Genomic DNA, 25,482 nt, shown 5'->3' with positions numbered 1-25,482 from the left:
CTTAACTGTTTCATATGATCACATGCATCTCATACTATCACTGACATTCAGATATGTCATGTGATATGTGAACTTTTCCACACAAATCTACATTATTGTTGAATTTTGTCGTAGATTTTTTAGTTCTCCTCTAAGTGACCCCACATCCAGATCAAACAAACAAACTAGAGCCTGGGCGGCTGCCTGTAATGGCTGTAAGCATAGGTAGGAATGCAAATTATGCAAGACAAGTGCAATGACATTAGTTGTTTGCCTTCTCTTCATACCGTCCTCTGGTCCGGCTGTAAATTATTGACAGAGAAAGACAGTTGAAAACTCCTTCTGTTTGAAAAAGCTTGTTCTGCTGCACCTCACTGATCTTTAGAGGCTTAAACTCATCATCTGAGGTTACTATCAGTCTCAGCGACCTGGTCAGTAATATGAGCCATGTTCATGCTCTGTACCTGCTGGAGCTACACTACTGAACGCCACAGTATTGTGGGAAGATAGACAAACAGCTTGTACAAACATTTATATTTAAACCACACGGTGCAGCTGGAGCTTCATGAGTAGTTATACCTCGAGAAAGACTCCTTTTGTATTTGCGCAGACAGAAATAACGTCACTGCCATGTGTTATGTGTGGAAAAAACAATCAACAAATGATATATTTCAGAGAGGAGCATCATAAAAAGGCTGAATGTAATGACTTGCTTTTACTGCTTGTCGCAACATCCCAACATCCCCTCAGGCGTCCCTTCTGTCGGCTGAACTGTGCTCCTGCATGTGTGTGTGTGTGTGTGTGTGTGACAGGTCGAAATTGTGGTTTCTCTGCTGAGGTGTGAAAGAAGAAAATATGGCACTGTCCATCACATTTACATGTGTTGACAAGAAGTGACAGACACTAGAAAGAGAGAGATTCTGTGCAGCTCCGTGTGTGGAAAAAAATCATTTTAAGACGTGTCCTAATCAGTTTTGCTAACATGAATTCTTGCATGTGAGAACAAGTGTGTGCATGACAGGACAGGAGTCTGGGTACACACCCTTTTTTTGTGATTTCGAGATGCTCAGTGGGAATAGCATGTACCTGACAGCTAGAGGTTCAGGCCCCACTGACTACACTGAAGGATCATTTTGACTGATGCACTGGGTGCTACTGGAACTACCTGCAGCCTTCAACTGAATGAGCTAAGAAGCTTCATAAAGAGAGCATGCACAGTATGTGAATGTAAACGGATGGCCAACAAAGCCATACAAAGAGGGACTTTTCTTGTGGGCACAACAAACCACATGTGAAGTCATCCCTCTCACCTATTGTAAGCCAACCTGTTGTTTCTTTTTTTTTTCTTACAACAGTGAAAAGAATAGATCTGAGAGCGCGGCTTAGAGCTTTGTGCAGAGAAAGCAAACACACAGTGACGTAGCTATGGTTTCAAGCCTTATACGACCTTGCACTGAGCGAAAAAGTGTCCATAGCGTGCACATCTGATATCAGCTGTTAAACAAAGTGTGAAATAAAATGCTTCTACTGCATTCATCCACTTACTTGATTGGAGTGCAGACAGAAGTGTATTATTCATGCACTGTGTGCATTTGTTTTTGTAACTGTTCAAGTTTTAAAACATGAATTAAGCAATAATGTTCATTCTTAGTAAGCCTAAAGCTTTACTAGTAATACTCACATAAGCATCGGGGAAGGCTCTGTATTTGGACAACAGACTTTTCTCAGGCTCAGGTTCTTGGCTCTGGAACTGAGACCCTCCATGCACATTGTTGAACAATGAATTCTGCTGGACCCCCATGATGCCCTCACTACTGAAGCTCCTCTGCAGGGTGGGAGTGCCCAGTCCACCAGTGCCTAGACCCGTCCCCAACCCCTGTGTCTGGCTAAACAGAGAGAAAGGGGAGTCTGTGGTGCTGAACGGCTTGTGCAGGTCTATCGAGTCGGTGGGACTGAGAAGGCGGGTGGGACTGTTGCTGGAAGGTGCGGAGCTGATGCTCAGTTGTGGAGGCCGACTCATACGAGAGTTGTAGTCGTCAGCCCCGGTCAGAGAGCCCGACGTGGAGGACGAGGAGTTCAAAAGGAAGGAGAAGCGATCAAAGCGAGATCCCACTTGGTCTGTTCCAGTGCCCCCTTCAAGATCCTTTGCTCCCACACTCATGCGATCGTTTGAAAACCCTGTTTCAGGTAGTGAGTTGGTGTGGAAAAGTGAGCGATGCCTGTTTTCCGATGTCTGATCTATGGATGCTGACCTGTGGCTCCCAAAGATGACGCTGTTGTCTAGGCGGGAACCAGTGCCGGGAGACGACAGTACTCCATTTCCATTTAGCACAGGGGATGAGTCCTCAAAAGAAGACGATCTCATTACAATACTGTTGTTGGCAGATGCTCTCAGGGGAGAGTTTGGACCTCTTGTTCCAGTCTGCGGGTCCTACAGGTGATTGAGCACATGTAAGTCTGACAGTAAGTTAAAGGGCAAAAAATGCATGTTCCTAGAAAAGGTACCAAGTCATTCACATTGTTTGGGTTTTATTTGGCTAGAGTTGAACATCTCTCTGTGATATTTCAGCCTCCACCACAACACAATGGAGGTGAATGGAATTTCAAATTTGTGGGGCTAACAGTCTGAGAGAAAACTGCACTGTTTTTATTTAGTTTGGTGTAGGGCATATTTTTCAACAGAATCTAAAGAAAAATTTAAATGAATGCGTATTTCCATCCACTACTGTTCTACAAAAATTTGGAGTTGGGTGCATCAAGACAAACAATTGGTGGCAATGAGGCTCTAGTTTGTTAAAGTGAAGCCTTTTTTGTCATATTTGTAAAATTCTCTTTACATCCTGACAGTAATCAATAATTCAAATGCTCTGAAAAGAAAAGAAAATCTGGTATCTGCTGTTGCAGGCCTGGATTAAGACCTGCGTGCCTATTTATCCTCTGCTTGGCTACCTGCCTAATTGTGCACAGTCGGACCAATCATGTGTTTAGGGGGGAGTGGCTTCGAAAGGAGGGGGTGAGATTTTTTTCAGATGAATACTTCTTCACAAATGATGCAAAACACATTATCCATAACGTGCACATAGATCCGTATTAATTAGAGGAATGACGTCTACTCATCAGACACACAGGTCAAAAGCTTTTGTTTCTTCAGCGGATCTTTAAGTCAGTTTAAGTTTGAGCCAAGTGTAAAAAATTGTTAGCCACATTTCAACCTTTTTTTTTGGTGCACATTAAAGTAAATGGAAACTCCACTTTCTCCCTCTAATTTGTTGAAACTTTACAGAGCAATCAAATACAATCAGAAAGATCTGACTTAATATATCAACAATATATTACTAATAGAAAAAGTCTAGTTATGTCCAGAACCTCTGTTTACATTTTCCTGCTCCATGCAATGAGAATGAAAACAGAAAAAATAAATAAATGTAAACTTCATTTATTCTAAAATTCCTGGAAAGTATAAATTTTGCAGACGTGCACAAACATTTTGAGTCTGAATGTACTTCACCTGCTGGCTCTGCTTCATCAGTTCCAGTGGTGAACGAGACTCTCTGGGGGAGCTCCACTTCAGTCCCAGGTCAGGAGGCAGAGTGTAAAGTCCGTTGAGAGGTTCCATCTTTTTTGTGGGACTGGTGATGGAGTCAGGAACGTCGGAGGTGGCTGGGCTGGGAGCATCCTCGACAATTGGTGGCAGGGAGGAGATGAGGACTGGAGGAGGCCCGCGTAGGCCCACGCTCCTCGGCCTTAGGGAAGGTCCCATGCTCTTCAGGGTATGCACCAGGCTGTCCATATCGAACTGGTTGGGGAAGTCTGTGTCTGGGGAGGCAGGGGGAGTGGAGGGGGAAGCTACGGGGTCGGAGACCAGCTCCACGAGCGTGGCCTGGAACACTCCAGTAAAATGGGAGTCGTCCTCCTTGGAGCTGTCAGTGCTGTCGTAGCTGGTTTGTTGTGCAGAGGAGAGGCTAGACACAGGCAGCTGGTGTGTCTCCCAGTGTGACTTTATCCTCTCTGCCTCTCCCTCTCTCTGTCGCTCTCTTTCACCTGCAGGCGCAGTAGGCTCCTCCTGCTCCACTAAGCTTCTCCTCCACTCATCTTTCCGCTCTACTGCTGGCTCGCTCTCACGGCTCAGATAAACTTCGGTCCTGTCACTCAACCTGTTGCCAAGGGTAATATGTTTCTCTGGGGCGGGGGAGGAGGAGGAGGAGGAGGAGGAAAAGGTGTTGTCGAGATATTTGCATGCTGTAGCCTCGGGTTGAACAGAGGAGAGGAGAGAGGAGGTACTGGTGTAAATGTCAGTCAGAGAACCAGAGGAAGAAGAATCTTCTGTCCCGTACGGTTTATACTGAGAAACCCCCTCAAATCTGTTTCTCCATTTGTACTCGGAATCGAGATCTGCTCCATTTGATTCAGTCACAGTGGTGTTTGTTGTGTTAAAGTCCACTGTATCCTGGCTGACCTCATTGGTGCCTGCCTCACTGATGAGAGATACTTTATAGAAACGATATTTGGATTCATCCTCTTTAGGGGGAGATGGATTCTTAACGGACAGTTTGGTGCTCAGGCTGCTGTAGCCTGAATTCATTTTGTCAACAGATTCCTGGTTGGCTTCTGAAGCTGTTGTGGGCGTCCTTGAAGCCGTCAGGGACCTGGATAAATAGAGAGAATAAGAAAGAACAGGCAAAGATGACAAAATAGAAAGGACAGAGCAAGAGTCTGATTGGATAATGGTATCTGGTCCAAAGTGTATCAAGTGCTGCATTCCCCCGAGGGTGCGGTTGCCATGTAATGCCAACAATGCAAATGACACAAAGCAACTTTGAGTATCTTGACTTGCATGCAATGTGACAGCTGTTTAAGTAATGTTTGATCTGTTTCTGACTCTGTGGTTAAATTAGCCTGATGAGTTTAACAACATGTTAAAGGGCTGGATTCACTTTATGCACAAAAACTGTCATCAACTGTCATCGGTTGTAGAGTCATGGATCGGGTATCGCGAGATTTGGAATCTGTTGGCGGCTTGACACACTTTTGGGAAAATCCACCGGGCCCGTTCGCAGCGCATTGCGTGAGCATGGCATATTTGGTCCATCCTGCACAGGGAGTGTTTCAGCATTGTTTACCTGCTAAGATTTGTCTTTTGTCTGTTTTTAGTTTGCACGGGTTGTTTTATTTTGAAAATCCATCGGATTCTCTCCATCAAATGATGTTGATTCAGCCAGACTTTTTTTGGTCCATGTCTAAAAATAAATACTTTGACATGTGATTTTGTTGTTGTTCTTTTTTTTTTTTTTGCCAGTGCCATAAAGCAACAATGCTTGGGGATATGTAGTCTTTTACATATTTGAAAAGAACATATTGTACTGTACTGTAAGATAGTCACTTTCATAGAATTGGCTTTTTTATTTTATAAAATATCTACAATAAATATTAACCGTAGAATAGAATCAAATCGTATCGTTCTTACACTGTATCGATTCGCATCGAATCAGTCTGTAAATATATATCGTTTTTGAATCGTATCGTAACCTAGATGCGTATCAAAATGTTTATCACAGAGAGCTGTACAAGCCTAATAGTGAGCAAACAGCAATTCAGAGTTTGTTAAAGTCAACACTGAGTCGGCCCGTCAGAACAGTTCCATTAAAAGAAAAAAAACATTTCTGACATAGAGTCTGTATGTTTGAAAGAAGAGGGAATTAATTGTTTAATTATAAATGTGTTATTATTCTCTTCTGTATTGTACATACTATGATAACAAACTCATGAAATAACTGTGAAGAAAACTTTATGTTTTCACATCTGAGCCCAGAAAATAAAAGCTGGAATTTCATTGTAGTCATGAAAGCCTTAAAACTGAATTATGTGAGCTATGAGAACTGATGTCCTCTCAGTAGAATTTGAAAATGTGCTGAAATCAGGATCTGATTTATGTTGATGTATGGTGTCTCATAGGGCCATGCAGTCTGGGCATATTTGCATACATAAAACACTCATAAAGAACTACATGTCATACATGCATACTACTACATGTATCGCTTGCCAAACTAAATGAAGCAATAGACTGGTTTCAAGTCGAGCAGTAATTTGAGGATGATGAGTGAATCATTTGACCTTTGTCAGCTTACTGAAACTATAAACTCTTGCATGACGGAACTTTTTAAGTAGGGGTAAACTCGGTTCAATTAAATGGCAATTTGTTTTTGTTTTATAGACTGTGTGGGTGAAACTACAGAAAGAATCATCGTGATTCATTCATCGAACATGTGACACAGTTAAGCATAATGCCCGGGGTGGATTTTTCAAAAGGTCATGAGAATACAATTGCCTTAGTCAATTACTTAACGGCATTTTTGGATACTCGACAGAAAGGTCACAACTAGACCTGCTTTTTCTCTTTTCTCCTGCCTGATTTGTACAAAAAAAGACAAATTAGACTGCAATTAAATCCCTTTTTGTTAAATAAAGTATGAAAAATGTGCAGAAATATCTGCAAATGTGCCTTTTTTGCACTGCAAAGGATAATTAAGTGCAAGGGTGCAAAAGATTTAGTAGCAGTGCCTTTAAATAGTATCCTCTCCACGCACTGACCACACAGGCCAAACCACAAGCCAGAGCTGGTTACACTTTCATTGGAAGGTTAATTACATGTTTTTGTTCATCTACTCTTTGTTGCTGAGCTCTCTCTGCAAATACGTTCTAGAGATCGCACTGGCAGATATCTTGATATATTCTCATCATCACCCACATAAGGCGTAGGTCTGGTTTTACAGGTGTGGGGAACAAAATTAAATTAATATGTTGAACAAAACATGCAGTTACATTAAATCAAATAAATAAAACATCATGATAAAATTGGTTATTGTGCTTTTAATATGTTGTGAAAATGGTAAAAAAATTGCATTGATCGTAAATAATTTTAGTGTTTTGTCGCTACGTGATAATGTTGTTTCCGTGTCTTTTTATAGAACTCTCAGTGTTGACTTTGACTTATCAGAATCATTCAGCCATGAGTTGGTGTCTAAAGGAACTCCTTTCAGGATGCAAATCCAAACAACACCAATCAGGTGGGGCAGTCTGTACAGAGAGGAGCCTGAGAGGTTAACTTAGGTAAAAATTATGAAAGTGATCACTCAAGATGAAAATATCATTTTTATAAAATCAGATCTTCTCTTATCTGGACTGTGGCTGAACAGGAAGAGGACAATGTTCAGAGAGACTTGTGTCAGATGATCATCCTGGAAAACTAAAAATTTAAAAAATGTAATTTTAAAAGTAAGGGACACAAAAGTGAGAGGAGCATGCACCCAATGCTCCCCCGCCTTCCACCTCTCTCACCTTATTCTCAGTTATTACCCAGGTAGAAAAGCACCACTGTGTACATGGCTTTTCTAAACACAGAGCCACACCTATATCTCAGGGCAGCCTCAAAAGCCTGGCAGCAATCCTAAACATCTTGACTTCACTGTAACATGCAAATCACATCCGACATAATGAGGCTCTGAGACACAGGTAAACAGGTCGACAGGTATATAGTAGCAGTGCTGTCGTGAAGATCACATTTATTGAGTCCAAGACAAATCCACAAGCTCAGAACTAGTCGAGACCAAAATAAGTCCCAGTCTAAAGATGTTTGAGTCCAAGTCAGATTTACATGGGAGTCAAGAATCAAGACCGAGACAGAAAAAAATCCTCTTCGAGACCACTTATCTGGAAGACCAGTTATCTTTTCGAGTTTTTGTGACCTACATCTTCAAACAAAATGTACTTTTTCCTTAAACAGATCTTTTTTTAAAGCGGATCCAAGCACACAGCGCTGAAGAGTCGGTGTGCAGACTGCATTTACATATTGAGTTGCAGGTGCGGGAGACATTCTGTGAACATACAGACACAGCTGTAAATCAAGATCTATGCACACGCATGTGCTTGAACATGAAACGGCCTCAACAGGGACGCTGAGTACACTGAGTCATTTAGCTTAGGGAATGTGAGTGTTGCACATGAAAGGCAAAGAAGCCATGTAATTATGTATAAGAATGATAGAATTTGTAACTCTCTGTCTCGCCTGATTATGCAGCTTTGAGGATCAAAGAATATGTCGTCAGTGAGCAAATCTTTAACTCCTTTCAGTACTGATTAACATCCTGAAAATGCTGTTGATCTTCCTCTGCTGGTGAAAAAAAGTTGGAACGTAGTCGACACAGTTCTGTGGAAACTCGAGCAGAATACAACTCTGGTTGAGTGTGGAGAAAAGAGTGCATGTGAATCAAACTGCCCTCTCTTCTCTCTACACATCTATAGGGGCTAACATCAGCTTTATCGAGGAAGAGGGTTTAAGTGTACTTTGCAACCACTGAGTGAGCTGTTGTTAGCTGCTGTCACCTGTTACACTTGCCTTCATAGCAGAACTAAATCATCTAGTAACTGGAGGGTTTCTGGTTTAATTCCTGGCTCGCACAGATGGTTGTGACATCAGTGTGTGTGAGAGTGTAAAACTATCAGTGTAAGTACTTTGGATAGGACGCCTCTGCCATCAGTAAATTAATGGGTGACTAGAATATGTTGACAATAACACCTCCATAGGTAAAGACATTCTCTTTGACTAATTCTGGGGCGTATAGTATTTGTGGTGTTATCTTTGGGTTTAAAGTCGATCCACCAGGATGAGTTGGGCAGAATGTGAGACCGACTCAGGCACTTCTGATGAACTTTGAGAGTGTCTCTAATTCTCCTTGGCCAAGCTTCAATAAATAATACAGCATAAGACATCAGAGGCTCCTGAACACTTTCTGAACTCCTGACCTCACCATTGACCTTTGACTTCAGCAATTTCTCCACAACAGGCGAATGTGACACCCGTTTTAAATGGCAGGTAAATCAGAAAGGTGTGAAAATGAAGCAGTCTGTTTTTCTGATATTAGTTCAAATAAGTATTCAATGAGGATTTGGGTCTTACTTCTACCAAATGGAACTAAGACTGTCCACTGTTTCTAACAACAGCCTTAAAATGTGAGACAATCCAAAATGAAAGACTCTGGTGAAAGATGCTGATCACTGACAAGTGCTAAACAAAGTCCGCAGCCTTTACAGAAGCGAGCCATACACACTCTTGGCCTGAGTCCTCGGTATGAGTAATCCAAGTGTTAAATGGCAGGATTCAGGACAAGGTGTGGTTTAACTCGCCTCCGACAGGTCTGCTGACAGAAAGTGATTTACAGCAGAGGTCATTCTCTACAAGTTTGCCATTCCTCTTTTGTCTCAAGTAAGTCGTCAGACAACAGTCAGTCAGTCACACAGGTAATAAAAGACAAAGGACAAAGCTCTGTGGCAGAGCTCTGACTAAACGTACAAGTGGCTCGACTGGCTTCCGATCTCATTAAACACGTCTATACACCTGACTTTCACTGAGATTATGAAAGAAGACAAAAACACAGAAACTAAAGACTATAAAAGTGTAACCATTTCCATGAGAACTAACAAAAATATCCTTTTTTGTAACCAGAGGTCTCTTGGAGGTGTGGGATTCCCCGTCTAATATAACATAATAACATATTACACATTACTCCTCATGAGACCTTTACAGAAGAACACTGTGTGACAGGTGTGACTCATATTACTGTAAGTCATATTACAGCAGGCCTGCTCACTGTTGGCTGTAAGTGTGAGAGGAAACGAAAGTTTGTTGGCAGATTATGGAGAAAAAAAAAAAAACATCAATGAAAACGAGACATGATTCAATAATAGAGAAGCACACACACACACACACACACACACACACACACACACACACAGTTGAAAAGAAAAATACACTTGTTTGTTGATGTTCATTCTTTCATTCTTTGCCACCAAGTTACAGATATATCTCAGCTCAAATTTGTTCAATATTAGTTTTTGTCTATCAAACAAATTGTTATTATTCTACATTTACAACACACACTTCTTTGTTATCTCGTGAGCGCACCTAATGGCCTACTTCAGTCTGTGTGTGGTAACATGGTGATCCCCAGCCAGTGCCGGCAGCTCAAGAAAGAAGACGTGTCTCTGCTGCCATCTTGTGGATTTAAAATATATAGTGCAGCACATTCTCCTGTAATGCTTTGACGAAATGAGGAGTCATACCGACTACATAAATCCACTAATACATCGAAAGCAACCAGATTCCTGCATCTTGTGAATAGAACAACGTGAAGCTGTTCTTTGCGTTGCGCACTAAGTTAAGATCATGCTGTGTTTACAGAATGTAGCTGCAAAGATCAATCTGCATCAGTCAATCATGTACCACAAATTCCTCAGAAAATCTCACAAATCTATCTTCTCCATCACGCTGCAGACACCTTGATGATGTGTCACTGTCAGGAAAAAACACGTCTACGCAACAGTAACACACACTCAGATGCGCCAGGCCAGCCTGCTGTGCTAAAGTGAGGAACTTTACACCATTAGAAGCTCAAACTTGTTTGATATTTCTCCTCATAATCACACCTTGTTTGCCTCATTTCCTAAAAATTGACACACTTGGTCAAAGGCCAGCTTCAGCTTCAACTATGCAATGCCAAAATATAACTGTGTTACATAAACATGTTCATAAGGAAATGAGCCGTGTGACGTAAGACCCGGTGCTGCAGGTGTCAGGACACATGGAGCTTAAATGGACTGTGATCATATGAGTATGAGTGGATTCATTCATAACAATTTAGTGCATGCAACAGTAACTTAAATGTTAGTATTCTACTACATGTTGCAAACATGACGGCACCCAAATACAGCAAAGTGCTGCAGCTGACTATCAGAGTTTAGAGGAGGGTGGGCAGACGTAGTGTATTTATCAAGAGTGTGATAAGAGCTGAAACAATTCATTAGTTCATCATCGTTAAGTCAATCGACAGATAATTCCACAACAAATTTAATCATTAGATTGATTATTAATTCAAGTCATCTACTAAACAAAAATGCCAAATGTGCTGGTTCAGCTTTATAAATCCTGTTTTATATGACTGGAAGATGAAAGTCTTTGACAGAACAAGACTGAAAATAATCATTAGTTGATTAATTGTGACGAGGCATTGAGTCTTTGGAGATGTCATTTTATATTTATTTATAAGTTTTATAGCATAGGAGGGATCATAAAGCATCACTTTGTCCTAAAAGTTAAAGTTTTATTTTTTTTAAATATATTAAACTGTACAACACTGTGAACTGTACAACACTGTACTGTGTACCGGACTGCCACTTAATTAAACTAATTAGGTTAATTAAATGGGTAACATTACACCCTAGCAAATCAATACTGCACCTTTATTGTACAGCGACAGCTCATGGTTGAACAAAATCAATCAGTTTACTGCTTGTGTTGTGATCATGACATGACATCAGTGGACCACACCTGCTCACGCTCACCAAGCTGAGAGTATGTGACAGTAAGAAGTGAAGAACACCCAGTGGTGCTAGGTTAGATCGGTTCACATGTGCTGCATTTAGAAGGGTGTGTTCTAAAGTACACAGGTATGTAGGCAGCTCTGTTGGTAAACAGGACAGCTCGTTCCATGCTGACCTCGTTATCAGAGGAGATGTTTAGCCACACATACGTACGTGCATTCTGGGCCTTTATCAGATTACAGCGTGGTAAGGTGACAGAGTTAAGGTTGGCCATGTAAAGATGGCAAACAAATACATTCATTAACACCAACAAAGACTCAACACTACTTATGTCTAACATTCCCCTCAGGCTACATGTTGTACATGCCAGCTACACACCTGCAATTTCCTAAATGACATTCACGAACTTACGTAAAATAACTCACTTGTTTCACTTTCTTATAATGATAAAACTTAATGAGCTAAGACTTTCCACTCACCCCTGATTCAGCTGGAGAAGATCGGGTCTCTCTGACAGTGTGTCTGCGACTTTGGTGTCAGGACAGCATGTGTCTGTGATCGGGACTGACAGCTCGACTGGCACCTGGGCTGTGCTGGTCCTCTCTGTGCTCTGAGTAATTGTATCCACCCACTCACTCCCCTGTGGAGCCCTATTGTGTTCAATCCCTGTGGCATCTGATTGCAGCTCTGCGCTGCGTGTCGAAGTGCCAGTGAAAACCTCTCTTTCTGCACCTGTTGTAGTCGTACTGCTGGTTTCTGTGCTTTCTGTGCTCACCTTGCCTCTCTTCTCTGCATCTGCAGCAAATGCAACTTGCTCTTCTGTCTCTCTGAACTTGGGTGTGATCATTTCTTCCATTGTTGTGTTAGCGGAGGCTGCATGTATACATTCAGAACTCTGAATGTCTTTGTAGGCCAGATATTGTATCTCCTGGCTCAGGAGTTGCTTCCCTTGATTAGGGTGGTCTTCTGTTTCCAATTCCTTGCTCCAGTTTCCCCCTGTCCCCTCCCCCTGCACATGCAGCTCACTGGAGGGTGGAGCAAAGTCGCATACCATCAGAGTGTTCACCTGCTGAACCGGTGTGGCCGGTAACTCCTCCTTTCTCTCCTCCTGTGGAAACACTGTGCTTGCTACTTCTTTCTCCTTTGCATCATTGCGCACGTGAAAATCAAACATTCCAGCTTCCTGCACTGAACTCTGACCTCTTGGTTGTTGCTGCACCTCAGTTCCGGTATTGACATCTACTTTCTCTTCTTCATTGCACATTTTGACTCCCTCATTCTGCGTTCTAACAATTATCACCAATCCTCCCTCGTCTCTCTTACTTATCCTTCTTTCTGCAACGTCATCCTGCCGTGGAAAATCCTCACGCAGCCCGACGTCCATTTTTCTCACGTCACCTACTGCGCAGATTTCTTCTCTTTCATTCGCCATGTACATCTCTTCATCCCCGCTCATTATGTTGTCCTCTTCAGCACTGTAGTAGATCTCCATGGCGCTGCCATCATCTGAGCCTACACTCAGATATGTTGGGCTTAAAGGTCCGTCGTACCCGTCGGTCTGTCCAGGAGCAATCGTTTCAATTTCTAGACTCGTCGAGGCACTCATTTTCTCAGGCACAAGAGAGGGACAGCCAGGATCAGAGCCTGCCTCGTCTGTGACCAACTCTTTGACTAGGATCACTCGCCGTGTGGTGTCAGTAACCTGAGTATCCGTCTCCTGGGACATTACATAGTCGAAAACAGGAGGGGCAGAGCTCTGAACCACAGGGACTGACCTGACGGTGTCTCCAATGAGGCTGAAACTGTCTGATTTCGCCTCTGAAAGGGAGTGGGTGAGCTCAGAGTAGGAAACATTACTGCTGTCAACTGGTTCCGAACCTGAGATGTGGGACGGAAGTAGATACCTGTGGTGGATATCTGGTTCTCTGTGAGGCTTAGAAGCTGTTTGATAAGAGCTGGAGCTCTCACAGGAAGAAATCACCTTTCTCTCACTGAAGGTGTTGGTGTAAGCACCTGCAGCATCATCCATTCTGGCAGAGTCAAACTCACGTGAAGTTGACAGGCAGTATAGAACATTAGTTTCTGTGTGACACTCATTAAGGGTTTTAACCATGACAGGTTCTGATTTGGCGTTGTGGTGTATTATCTCTGTACGGTCTTGAGGTGGAAGATTTGAGACCAAAGACATTACCTCTGAGGTAAAACTCTGAGGGAAAAGTGACTCATACAACGCTCCATAAACTGCATCTTGACTGACAGGACGAGTGCTCTTTTCACTGCTAACAGCCGGGGCTGTGGTGACACTCTTGGCAGTTTGGGGAACAGATCTCTCGATGTGAGAAATTGAGACGTCTTGATGGACAGAGGCAGAATCTGCGTTGAGACTCGAGTTGTCAGTGCGAGGAACAGGGGCTGACTTCTTATTAACGGCGTCATTTTTGGAGTCAACACTTTCCAGGCATGGTTTACTGTTTGGAGTTGTACTGTCAGCTGTGTCAGAGGCATCTGGTTGATGATGCAATAATGCAACTCTGGTGGATTCAGCAAGAGATATTTCTGTTTCTGTGGAAGACTGCTGAAGGATGTCATTGTCACACAGGGCATTGCTTGGGCAGGCTGAGTCAATGTCTGCCGCTTTGTGATCTGGGATGTCAGGCACGATTGAGGGCTGGCTAGTTGGAAGGATGGGCACAGCAGTGGTGGTGCCTGAAACAGTCGTGGAGACAGATGAAGTGGGATCACCTCTGGAGAAGTTCTCATGAACAGGAACATTCTCTTTCTCCTCTGATGAGCCTGGAGATTCCAGCTGCAGCTCAGGAATGGTAGCTATCGGCGCTTTCAGCGGTTCCTTGTGGACACTGACAAGATCCGTGCCGCTTGTGAAAGGCCCCTTTGCCTCTGGTTGGGCGTTTTTAGTGACAGATGACTGCGACTCATTCAGGAGAGAGAAATATGTTTCTAACTGGTTGGGGTTCACAGGTGGAGGAGAAGGGATGTCAAACTTATTTCTCATGTCAAGCTGTGGCTGAGACCTACTGAACATCATCTTGGTGTTGGCCTGATCCAACTCCATCTGGCTGAGGTCTAGATGAGTCTAGAAGAAGATTATTAACAGTTTCACCCATAAAATAATGAAGAATTTAGAGTTCAGTACTTATCATCATCATCATCATCATCATCATCATCATCATCATCATCATCGCCTTTTAAGCTGATTAGAGAACTTATTAGCAGATAGTTGCTTATTTACACATCTAGCAGTCATGTACAGAGTCTTTTCACTGAAAATGACACAAGTAGAGCTGCGAATGAACCACAACAGTAAAGTTGCAGCCAGACAGCTAAACAGCTAAAACTGAGGAAAGTTGTAAAATCAGGTAATTCTTCTCTGTAGATTTATCACAATAATTGACTGCTAATATTGTTTTACAGTGACAATGTATTAAATACCAAAATGAAAGCAACTTAACTTTGAAATTGTTACAATTTAAATAATAATAAAAAAAACCTTCACTGATGGAAACAACACTGAGGGAATGAGGTTACCTCCTCATGCTCGTTGATCCCTGGGCTATGAAGGCCAAACGTGCTCTTGGACATATCCTCTTCATATTTCTTCTTCCTCTTTCTGAGACCAAAGGAAAAGGTGGCAAACCTGTTGGGCTTTCGGAGGTCCAGCTCTGAGTAGCTGAATTCTTTTCCCTGAGAGGAAGAAGGAAAGATGGAGGGATGGAAAATGAGGCAGGAAGAGAGGGAGGGAGAAATGCAAAATGCAACAGAAACATGTAAACATACAAATCTACAACCTTAATCAATACTGTCTATGTGATCAATTATTAGGAAGCTAACTATGTATAAAGAAATCCCCCATCATCATCAACCTTTTATTAAATAAAACATAAAGTCTTTATTCAGACCATACAGTATGTACGCCAAACAAACTTACTGGTTTCAGCCCTTGTCATGAGTTAATTGGAAACTTCCAAACACTGATTGACTTCAGTGTTAAGAATGAGGATATGACACATAAAAAATCTCATCCTTAAACACAAGAAACACAGCTGACACCCTAACTTCATTCAAGCAATAAATGTTGCTCCACCCTTAAAAAAAATGAAGGACTTCGTGTAGGACGTGTAGAACACGATGTACTAAAGCTGGGAGCTGCTGACTCAAAGAGTGTGGTTTGGTGTTGCCGGTAAAAATAAACAGATTCATGCAACTTACGGTTTATTTTAATGTTTAATAAGACATATCATGTAGCTCATATAGCATGCAGTACATAAAGTACAGCATATATTTATAACAAATAACATATGCAGCCAGTGAGAGTCAGTTTATCACCAAAGAATCTGGAGTGACTTAGTTTGGGTCATATTTGTTACAACACTTGTAACCTATGTCAGAGCCATATTACAGAACTGGACTAAATCTACCTGTGACCTTTGCACTCCAATACTGGAACATATACTTCATATCATATGTGATATGTGTTAATATTAACCATATTGATATTATATATCATATTTATACAATATTCTTGTCTGTCTGTCTGTCTGTCTGTCTGTCTGTCTGTCTGTCTGTCTGTCTGTCTGTCTGTCTGTCTGTCTGTCTGTCTGTCTGTCTATCACTTTGTTGATCAAATAACTGGGAATCTGGAAAAGTTTAAAAATAAATGGGAACATGTTGGGAGAACACCTACTATTACGTAAGAATCTCTTATCAGATATTGTAAAAAAAGGAACCTGAGCATTGATTGAAAAGATTAAAGTGATGCTAATCTATGCATGTTTGGTTGTTTCGGTCAAGACAAAAGATAATGGAACACAAGCCTGACACTGCTACCGGCCAGCTTTTTCACTGGGTGTGCCTACCTGAATTTTTCGTTCAGTGATGGATAGTTTGGAAAGAATGAGAAGCAAAGACAACAGTCATGAGTCAAAGTGGAGTCATAGTTTAGATTGTAGTGGGTGGACAGGGCAACTCTGCTGCGTTATACATCGAAAGTTAAGTACATTAAAGAGATATAAAGTAAATACAACGATAAAGAGCCACATGTAAATTTATTTTGAATGTATTATTTCACTATAAATTCAGTGATTCAACATATCATTGTGTGCTACCATTAAAAACAGTTTTAACTTTGAATTCACAACACATGCAGATTAAGTTTTAAAGTTTTTGCAAATAATAATATGAAAAAAACCCTTTCAAGTTTTTCTTAATAAATGCCCCTCCCAATAATCCAATCAGTTTCACTGCAAATCAGCCTCTCTAATGTGTTCAGTGACAATGCTTTATTTGGTGTGGTATGACAAGCAGATGAAGGCACACTTTATGACTTTTCTTCTGTAACTGTCATTACGAGTGCCCACTGTTCAGCACAGGTTATTACTGATGACATAAACAGAATAAAACAAAGTCATTCATATTCAGAGATACACTGATCAAGTGACCTGTGGCATTCCTTGTTGGAGTTAAACTTGACCATGGAGCTACACAAAAGCAAAGGGGACGATGTTGGACTAGAGTTCATGTTCATGATCTAGACTTTTTTTTTTTTTTTTTTTTATGTGAACACACTTTTTATGACCCAAGACACCTCCAATGTCCAAACTACTAAAGACACGAAAGTTATCTCATGTTCTGGTCCGCTTGTGATGCTCAAAGTCACAAGACTCTTCTTCAAGTCTTTAGTCTGTCTTCAATAAGCCTGTTCTGCATCACTTTAATATTGACAGTAAACACATGCACCTGAACTCATACTCCATGAAGTTCAAGCTGACATGCTGCACGGTATGCACTGTATTACAAGGCTCGGCTCCACAGCAGTCAGATCAGATTTGAGTTTCAGCAAAACACTGCTGTTAGTAAAGTGCTGGCGCCCTCTGCTGGAGGGAATAAAAAGTCTTTCTTTGTCCAATTCTGTATTAAATCTATTGCGACATGAAAACATATGAACAGTGTGTTTGTGTCAGTGTGTGCTATTTTTGAGACACTGTGCCCTCCACAGAGGAGTCCTACATGTTGATCACTTGTATCTTTGTGGGTGTTTTTTAGGTGAGTGTGGTTAAATAATAACAATCGATAAATATGATCATTGTCATTCGTTGTGAATATCAGAGTTATCTATGAGTGTGCGCTTATGGGGATCAGAGTTAAGGAGGCAAGGCCTCAAGACGGATTCTGTAAATCATAGGTGCTACAGTTAAAGTCACCTTAACGGGGTCTTTCACAACAGAATGGAAATCCCATAAAAAGTCTTGTTCAGACAAGCTTCTGACCTGATCTTTAAAAAAAACACACACAGGTCTGAAATGTGAGAATTTTACCCACCAAAATTATAAATCTACAAGAAATATATCATTCCAAGTGATTTCTGTCAGTCCATGTGAGATAGAATGTGAAACACTTGAGGGACAGAAACAAATTGAGAATTTAAGATTAAAATCATTAAATCATGTGCTTGACATTAGTTGCTACAGGGGCTAATGTGAAGTTAGGAGTCCCGGGCGGCAGAGAAGCAGAGAAAAAACTTTTCTGTATCAGTCTAATCAGGTGTAATCAGCATTTCGTGTTAAAGACAGATTTTATTGGCACATAATGCAGTAAGAAATGCTAAAAAACAAAAAAAACGAAGTTCTAATCCAGAGAGCTGTGGAGTGAGTTGATGAAGAACACTTCACCACAAAGGGAATCATTTCAGGGCAGAGCAAGGCTGTGTCTGGCAGTTAGCCATTTAAATTTCCACATTTTTATATCGATTATAACTGTGGTAAAAATGCTCCTGTGTTTCATTCATTTTATTAATGAATGATGATCAGCAGGATGGCTAAACATCTTTGATTGACTCCCTATATGTTGGGGCATTACTGTGGTCGTCTACTGAGATCAGACAGCACATATCATCACTGGCTTCTTTTATAGAAAGCATTTATGAATATTATGTTTCCAGATTTTATCATTCCATTCTTGCCATTTCACATTTTTAGCTTTATTTTATCCTCCTTTATGTTTATGATCTTTTGTTTTTTTTTATTTTGGCTTCTGTATTTTATTTTCTGTGATGCACTTTGTAATGTTAAGAAAAGTGCCGTATTCAAAAAAAATTTATTGGTTCGGTTTATTATGTAGACTGCATTAGTCAGCTGGAATCTCGTAAGAACAAAAAAGTGTCCTGCTTCTGTGTCAGTCACTGTATTCATGAAAACAACAAATGTAAAACCTCTTGATTCAGCTCTCTCTGTCTCTGCCTGAGCTTCTTTTTTTCTGTATGTGCAAACCTACATTCATTTACATTCATATAGAACTGTTCAAATTCTTTTGTCATCATATTGCCTTTTTTCAGCTGATGGCTCCGCCCAGAGCCTCATGGCTCCACCAGGGCCATCAGGTGAGGTTTTCTTTTACAGTCAAGAGTCAGTCTATGTGGAAAGTGTCATGAGATAACCTGTTATGAATTGACACTGTATAAATCAAACTGAATTGACATAATTTTTGATAATGTCAACTAAAACACATGCAGGGTTGATTAGCTCAGCTGGTAGAGCATCCGCCTCATGTACAGAGGCTTAGCAGTGGCCCAGGGTTCGAATCCGAATCCTTTGCTGCATGTCATTCCCCATCTCTCTCTCTCCCTACATTCCTGTCACTCTTCACTCTCTCTCCCTACATTCCTGTCACTCTTCAGCTGTCTCTGTCAAAAACAAAGCTTGAAAAAAGGCCCAAAAATATTAACCAAAAAAAATAAAAAATAAAATAAAAATTAAAACACATGCTGGAACCGAAGTATTACCCAAACCAGTGGAATAAGCCAAAATAACATTCATCACTCAGTTTGCTGACGATATTCTGCTTTCACAGTGTGACACACAGTCAGAGTCACACTGTGATGTGTGGCTCATGTCTGCAGCACGTTCATACTTAGAGTCACATTCTGAGTGTATGTGTGTGTCAAACATGTAAATGCACAGACTGTATAAGACATGAACGTAGTCTCTGTGACATCACCACAGGATTCTGAAGAGTTGTGAAGCTCAGTGTGGAGGCGATGGCTGTCACCATGGTGACATTCCTGCCTCTGACGCCTCCCAGCTCATCCAAAAATGGGCAAAGAGGTGGCGCGTGGGTGGAGTAACCTTGCTCTTAACTCTGCATAGTCAGTTTAAACCTCAATATAATTTGAATAGATGAGTTCTCTATCTATGTCTTCCTTATAAATGACCTGTTAACACAGCTCAGCAATGAAAGCAGCTGGACTGACCTTTGACCTTGGTGCCGTGCCGTAGAGAAAAGACTTCTTGCTGTCCGAGATGTTGTTGTCTGCCTCTCTGATCTCGGCCTTAACAGCACTGAGGGGCACAAGATCAGATCAGACATATGAAATCAGTAGAGTTTCTCATCATAATGGACAGTTTGGTTGACCTGCTGTGGAACTGCTGAGAGAAATGAAATGTTTTGCTCCCATACAGTACAGTGTACTGAGGTGGTGCATCAGACATATTATGAATACATGTCACTCAGTTTAAAAATGCTACTTGGCTTAATAAAGCAGTGAATCACTGCTTAGGGAATGTTGACCAGAACCGGCTAAACAGAAAATGTTTCTTAAAACAGCGTTCCATGTTAATTATAAGAAAAACGAATTACACAATCCAGTTCAAGTTAATAAACATAAAAACTTGCTTTGGAGCTTCATTAGCTGTCACATAAAAAAAGAAACTGTGGTGAAACATCAGGCCTTTTTTGGCTTTCAGTCATCAGAAGTGTTTCCAACTCGTGTTCGGGGATGTTGGTTTCAGTGTGCAGCTGCATGTGCTTCAAAGTCAACAGAGAGGCTCCATCAATAATCATGAGCTGTCATCACATCAAGCAAACGGTACAAAGGTTGCTTCATACACAAAGGATGTTTTCCTTTGCACAACTGGACGCCAAATGACAAGCAAACATGACAGCGCCACGATTTATAGACCACTGTGAGTTCAAAAACCGTGCATGGCACACATGCACACACATTTCATTTGCTGTTGTACATGTCTGAACTTTTCCCATAACCCATATACAGTGACAGAAATGACATAACCCATATACAGTAGGGGACAACTGCTTTAACTTTTCCATGTTTAAATGCCTAAAGCAGCTTCGACAGTTGAGAGTTTGCACTGTTATATAATATGAGAGACTCACACACATGCATGACCCCATAAACACAGTTTTGTAAACAAATGTTGTATGCTTGTCATTTTTCTTGCACGGCAGCCGTCAGCACATCAGCTGTATGAACCGCTGCGGCGTGCTAGTGTGAGACGAGCTGTTGGATGAACCATTGTTTTAGCTGCGATAAAATGTCCAGAGATCATATCGGCATATCTTTGTCACCGGGTGATGTGTTTACATGTCAACACACACACACAGGATACCCAGAAATCTGCAAAAAACGTACAACACACCACACTGCCTCACATTCAGAAAATAATAATAATAACAATCTTGACGTGGGCATTGAACAGGGTGTAACTGAGAGAAGTGCCTTTTGTTCATTCCATGCAGTAAAATGTGGACATGTTTGTTTGCATAAGAACAAGACTAAGAGGAGGAGGGGGAGGGGGGAGGGAGCTGCAGTGAAACTTTATATATTTGCATCTCTATCTACAAACTAGCAGACACTTGCTGCAGCCAAACCACACGTTTTCCATATGCAGATGGACTGAAACAGACAGCACCTCAGACAGAAATATGCTTATTTGATTTCATACAGTACATTATGTAGCCAGAGTAGCACTAGCTTAGCATTAAGACTAGAAACAGAGGGAGCAGCTACCCTGGCTCTGTCCAAAAGCAACAAACTCCAGCTACCGGCGCCTCTGAAGCTCAACGATAAACATAACTGTGTTTAATCTGTACATAGACCAAACAAAAACTCATTTTCCCAGTCTTCATGCTAAGCTAAGCTAATACAACTGCTTGCCCCAGCTACATTTACTGTACCGATACACAAACACAATGACATCCATCATCTCACTTAGCTCTCGGCAAACACAGAAATGACACTTTCCTCTAAAATCCTGTTGGATGAGTTACATGCATAACCAGGACCCGAGGGAGACGACACATGACTCTGCTGGTTGTTGTTACTCAGCTTTCTAGTTTCTGATCTACCGACCACTGAAAGACACTTGTCACTTTCACACACTGATGGCAGCTGTAAGCTGTAAGGTGCTCATCAGGAGCGATGCACCACTGCTTATCCGAAGCACTAACGCTGATACTAAGCTCACCAATACACACACATGCACACACTGACTGGTTCAGCATCTTGCTGGAGGACACTTTCACCAGTTTCACCGTTTCTCTCATCTGCCGACAGCCTCACTGCTGTTTTTCCAGGTGCTGCTATCATCACACCAGTATTATTACCTGAAAGAGACGTATTAAAGTAAATGTTTGTCTGTTTGCATTGGTTCAGAGCACACAGCTATCATTTAATTATCTGATGTTGGGATTCATCAGCACACCCATTTGCTTACTCTACTTGAAGTACATGCACAACAAGAGGCAGACTGGTGCTGATAGTCTAACCTCTGCAGCCGATTGGTTTCAGTCAAATTATGAAATACACGCAGTGAAACATGCAGAATTAGTTCAAATGTGTCAATAAATGACCGAATACTGTTTGCAGAGAAAGACGGGATCCCTCCATTAAACAAAGGATCATTAATATCTTTTGTCTGACTGGTATTTAATCATGTACTTCAGGCATTTTTGGTCAGTGGTGTCATTTGGAATCAATGCTCCTATTTAACCACGAACAATGGACTGAATGGAACAGATATAAAATGAACTTAACAGTGACATAAATTTACTAACTCAAGCAGATCATCGATTTTACAAGTCTATCTTTACCTTTGAATGATTATATATATTTTTTTAGTAACTAATATTTAACCTGGCCTGTAACAGCCAGGCATTGTACAGAAAAGCTGAATGCCACCTGAGGATGAACTCAGTCAATGGTTCACATGCAACAACAGCACCATTGGATGATTTTATACATGCGTTCCCCTGATCAGGCATAGAGATTTCCCTCAGATTCACAACAAGCCGGGAAGGCCTGACTCACCACTGTGAGCTCAATGCTTGGTAGGAATTTCTGGTTTAGCAACCCACAGGTGCACACGCTGGCAGATTTTCATATACAAGGCGATTCTTGGGTTACTTCCATTCCGGATCATAACCAAAGGGTTTCTGCTGCCAAAACTCTGACTCTGCACTGCTTTCTACATCCATCATCCTCTCCGCCAACCTCCCTATGACATGCTGTAGATAAATGTAGCACTCCATTCACTCAAAGAACAATTTAGTAATATATAAATATCATTTCTAGGAGACAGGCTTTGTGTACATCTTGGTCACAACTTATTAAAAAAACATGTTCAAGGAGCGGTGTGCAGGATTTAGTGACATCTAGCAGTTTATTTGTAGATTTCAGTGTTTAGTTTGTCCTTTCTGGGCTTCTGTAGAAACATGTCAGTTCAACATGTTGAACATGCGGCTTCTGTAGATATGAATGAAAACAAGAAACATGACACTTGTAGTTTTCAGTTTTTAAAGAAGTATTTGTAACAAAGGAAGTGTGTGTGTGTATCACTGTCTGTAAGCAGCGGGTTAACTCCAAAGCCAACAGGTTCCACAATACAGTGACTCACTTTGAAGTCGATTGTTCTGAGCAATGTCAGATATTTAAACACAATTGACTAACATGTTGCTGACCTGTCTCCGTTGGCACAGTGATGTGTGTGTGTGCAGTTGTGTAATTGATTAGTAGTTTCATGACAATGAAGTAGGCATGCAGAGTGGCAGGTTTCTCCACAGTGCCTTTATTAATCCACAGCCCCAGCCTGAAGGCCAGCAAATCTTAAAGGGTGTGTTTGACTTGCTTGAGGCTTCAGATGTGACTTTGATGTCCCCTTGAACTGAAGCTATGTAGTCAAAACAAGCTGAATAAATCTTAGCCAGACAAAACCCTGGACAGAGATTAACACTCAATCCTTAACTACAACAACAAAAACAGATTTAATCTAGATCTGGATTTAACTCTGATCTATGACATCCATCTACAATGTCAACAATTAGAGAATGCATTCTGCACATGACTTTAATACAAATGTTAATATGGAAGTTCATTTCAAGTGATTATTATTATTAAAGAATTATTACAGAACTTTTCTACCATAAAATAACGTCTGTCCTCGTATGCCTGTCCTGTATGTAACTTTGGACTAACCTGTTGGTATAACTACTACACCAGATGTAGAACCAAAAGCTACGGCTCTTTTGCTGTCCTAGCACAGAGTTGCTGTTAGACTAGTCAGTAATATTAGCTGCTGCTGTGTCTGCTGTTGCTGCTGGTTGATGTTTGGCTGTTTGATCATAAGTAATGTAATCAGAACAAATACTCGAGTACAGCTGAACATATTTACCACAGTGGGATTACACTCTGAGACTGGAGGCGACAAGTGTGTGCAGAGACCGTACTCTCAGTGTCAGCTCATCCTTTGTTTTTTTCCCTGTGCAAACACGAGCACTCCTGCAGTCTGGCCTACAAACCAACAAATACCATGATCACACTGTCATGACATGTGACATTCATAGACAGGGTGCCTCACCTGTGTGTTTACACACACACCTTTGCTTATATATATTGTGCTTTGTCTGAATTCTCCTGTAAACATTTCAGACTAACAAGATGAATATTTAAAGTGTTTATGCATGTACTGCATGTATTGCATTTTGGCTCTGACAGTTCTTACTCTAGGCCAACTACAAGTGGTTGAAATGCTGATGTAAAAAGCATCAGATCCAACACGGTGCCCCTGCTCTCCTCTCATCTATCTACTAATGTTCCAAACTTCAACCCAATTTGTCCACAAACTAGCTCATAGGGACAATATCTAGTCAGCGCCAGTCTTCCTGCCAACGTAATGTTTTGCCATCCATATTTTCTAAAGAGGTCCTACCTGTCACTGGTCCTGCTGTTCTTACTATTATAAACCTGTTGCTCACCGCCGGTTCTGTCCCAGAGTGAATTTAAGACCACTGGTGTCAGGTCACTTTTAAACCGGGCCTCAATGAATCTGTTCTAAACTATTTTAAACCCATTTCAAGTCCTGTAAAAACTTTGTTTCTCCTTTGCTGGTGAATATTTTGGATGGATTTTAATCTGGCTTTTCCAGAAACACTGTCTTGAACCCGCTTGATGAAGAGTAATGACATCATGCAGGATGACACACACATCTTATTGTTACTTTGTGAAGGCGTTGATCATTCCATCTTCAATGATCATCTAAAAACATTGGCTGGTATCTCAGAGAAAGCCCTAGTGTGGTTTATGTCACATTTGGTCTCTGTGGGTCTGTCTCTTTGTTATACGGGATGCTTTGGTTGTACATCCTATCAATGTCGACAACACTCGACAACACTCGAGTAAAACCAGATGATTTTAGACACTCTCCACAGCGGCTCAGTGGCTACAAAGACCTGGAGTTCACTCAACTTATGTTATCTAATCATGTCAACAAATAGTTTATTATTATTATTATTTATGATTAGTATTAGTAAGTATTAGGAATGTATTATTATTATTATTATTATTAATCGGCTTTAAGAACTTTTATCATCTACAGTGTTATTCTTGTCTATTTTCAATCCCAAGCTGCCCTGGGACGTCTCCAGTGTGTACAAAATGCAGCAGCTGCGCTACTAAGTAGGACTGGATGTAGATTTCACACTTTCTATTTTAGACTTGTTGTATTTAGAAAGTTCAGGACTGATTTGAAGATTCTTTATAATAAGGTGTAACATGGCTTAGCTCCTGTCTACATTTCCAAACAATTGAGCCGTTACACAACCAAGCAGCCCCTAAGGTCATCCAACCACAACCTGATGGCTTTACCGCATGCCAAATCTAAACCCAAAAGTGACAGCTCTTCTGCTGCCCAGACTCCAGAACGATGACCCCTCTGCTTAGATCTACTGAATCTGCTGACTGTTTCAAACTACATTTAAAGACACTTCTTTTCCATTCCAAAGAATTTGTTCTAGGCGAGGTCTGGTTTCTGTATGCTTTGTGTT

At 41.2% G+C, this 25,482-nt stretch overlaps 1 protein-coding gene across 1 annotated transcript in view; it reads right to left on the bottom strand.

Moving 5' to 3' along the window:
• The window catches only part of crybg2 (crystallin beta-gamma domain containing 2), a 43,275-nt gene that overhangs the window by 15,756 nt on the left and 2,037 nt on the right, over positions 1-25,482 (bottom strand). Inside the window, exons 2-6 of the mRNA XM_027287197.1 lie at positions 19,616-19,703; positions 14,899-15,054; positions 11,832-14,446; positions 3,488-4,625; positions 1,661-2,410 (exon numbers count right to left, since the gene is read on the bottom strand). Coding sequence (XP_027142998.1) covers positions 1,661-2,410; positions 3,488-4,625; positions 11,832-14,446; positions 14,899-15,054; positions 19,616-19,703 — 4,747 coding nt within the window. The remainder of the gene's footprint in view (positions 1-1,660; positions 2,411-3,487; positions 4,626-11,831; positions 14,447-14,898; positions 15,055-19,615; positions 19,704-25,482) is intronic.

The sequence above is a fragment of the Larimichthys crocea genome, chromosome XIII (assembly GCF_000972845.2).
Source record: "Larimichthys crocea isolate SSNF chromosome XIII, L_crocea_2.0, whole genome shotgun sequence".
Classification (NCBI taxonomy): Eukaryota; Metazoa; Chordata; class Actinopteri; family Sciaenidae; genus Larimichthys; species Larimichthys crocea.
The sequence above is the reverse complement of the archived record's forward strand: the minus strand, read 5'-3'. Positions and strand labels throughout refer to the sequence as shown.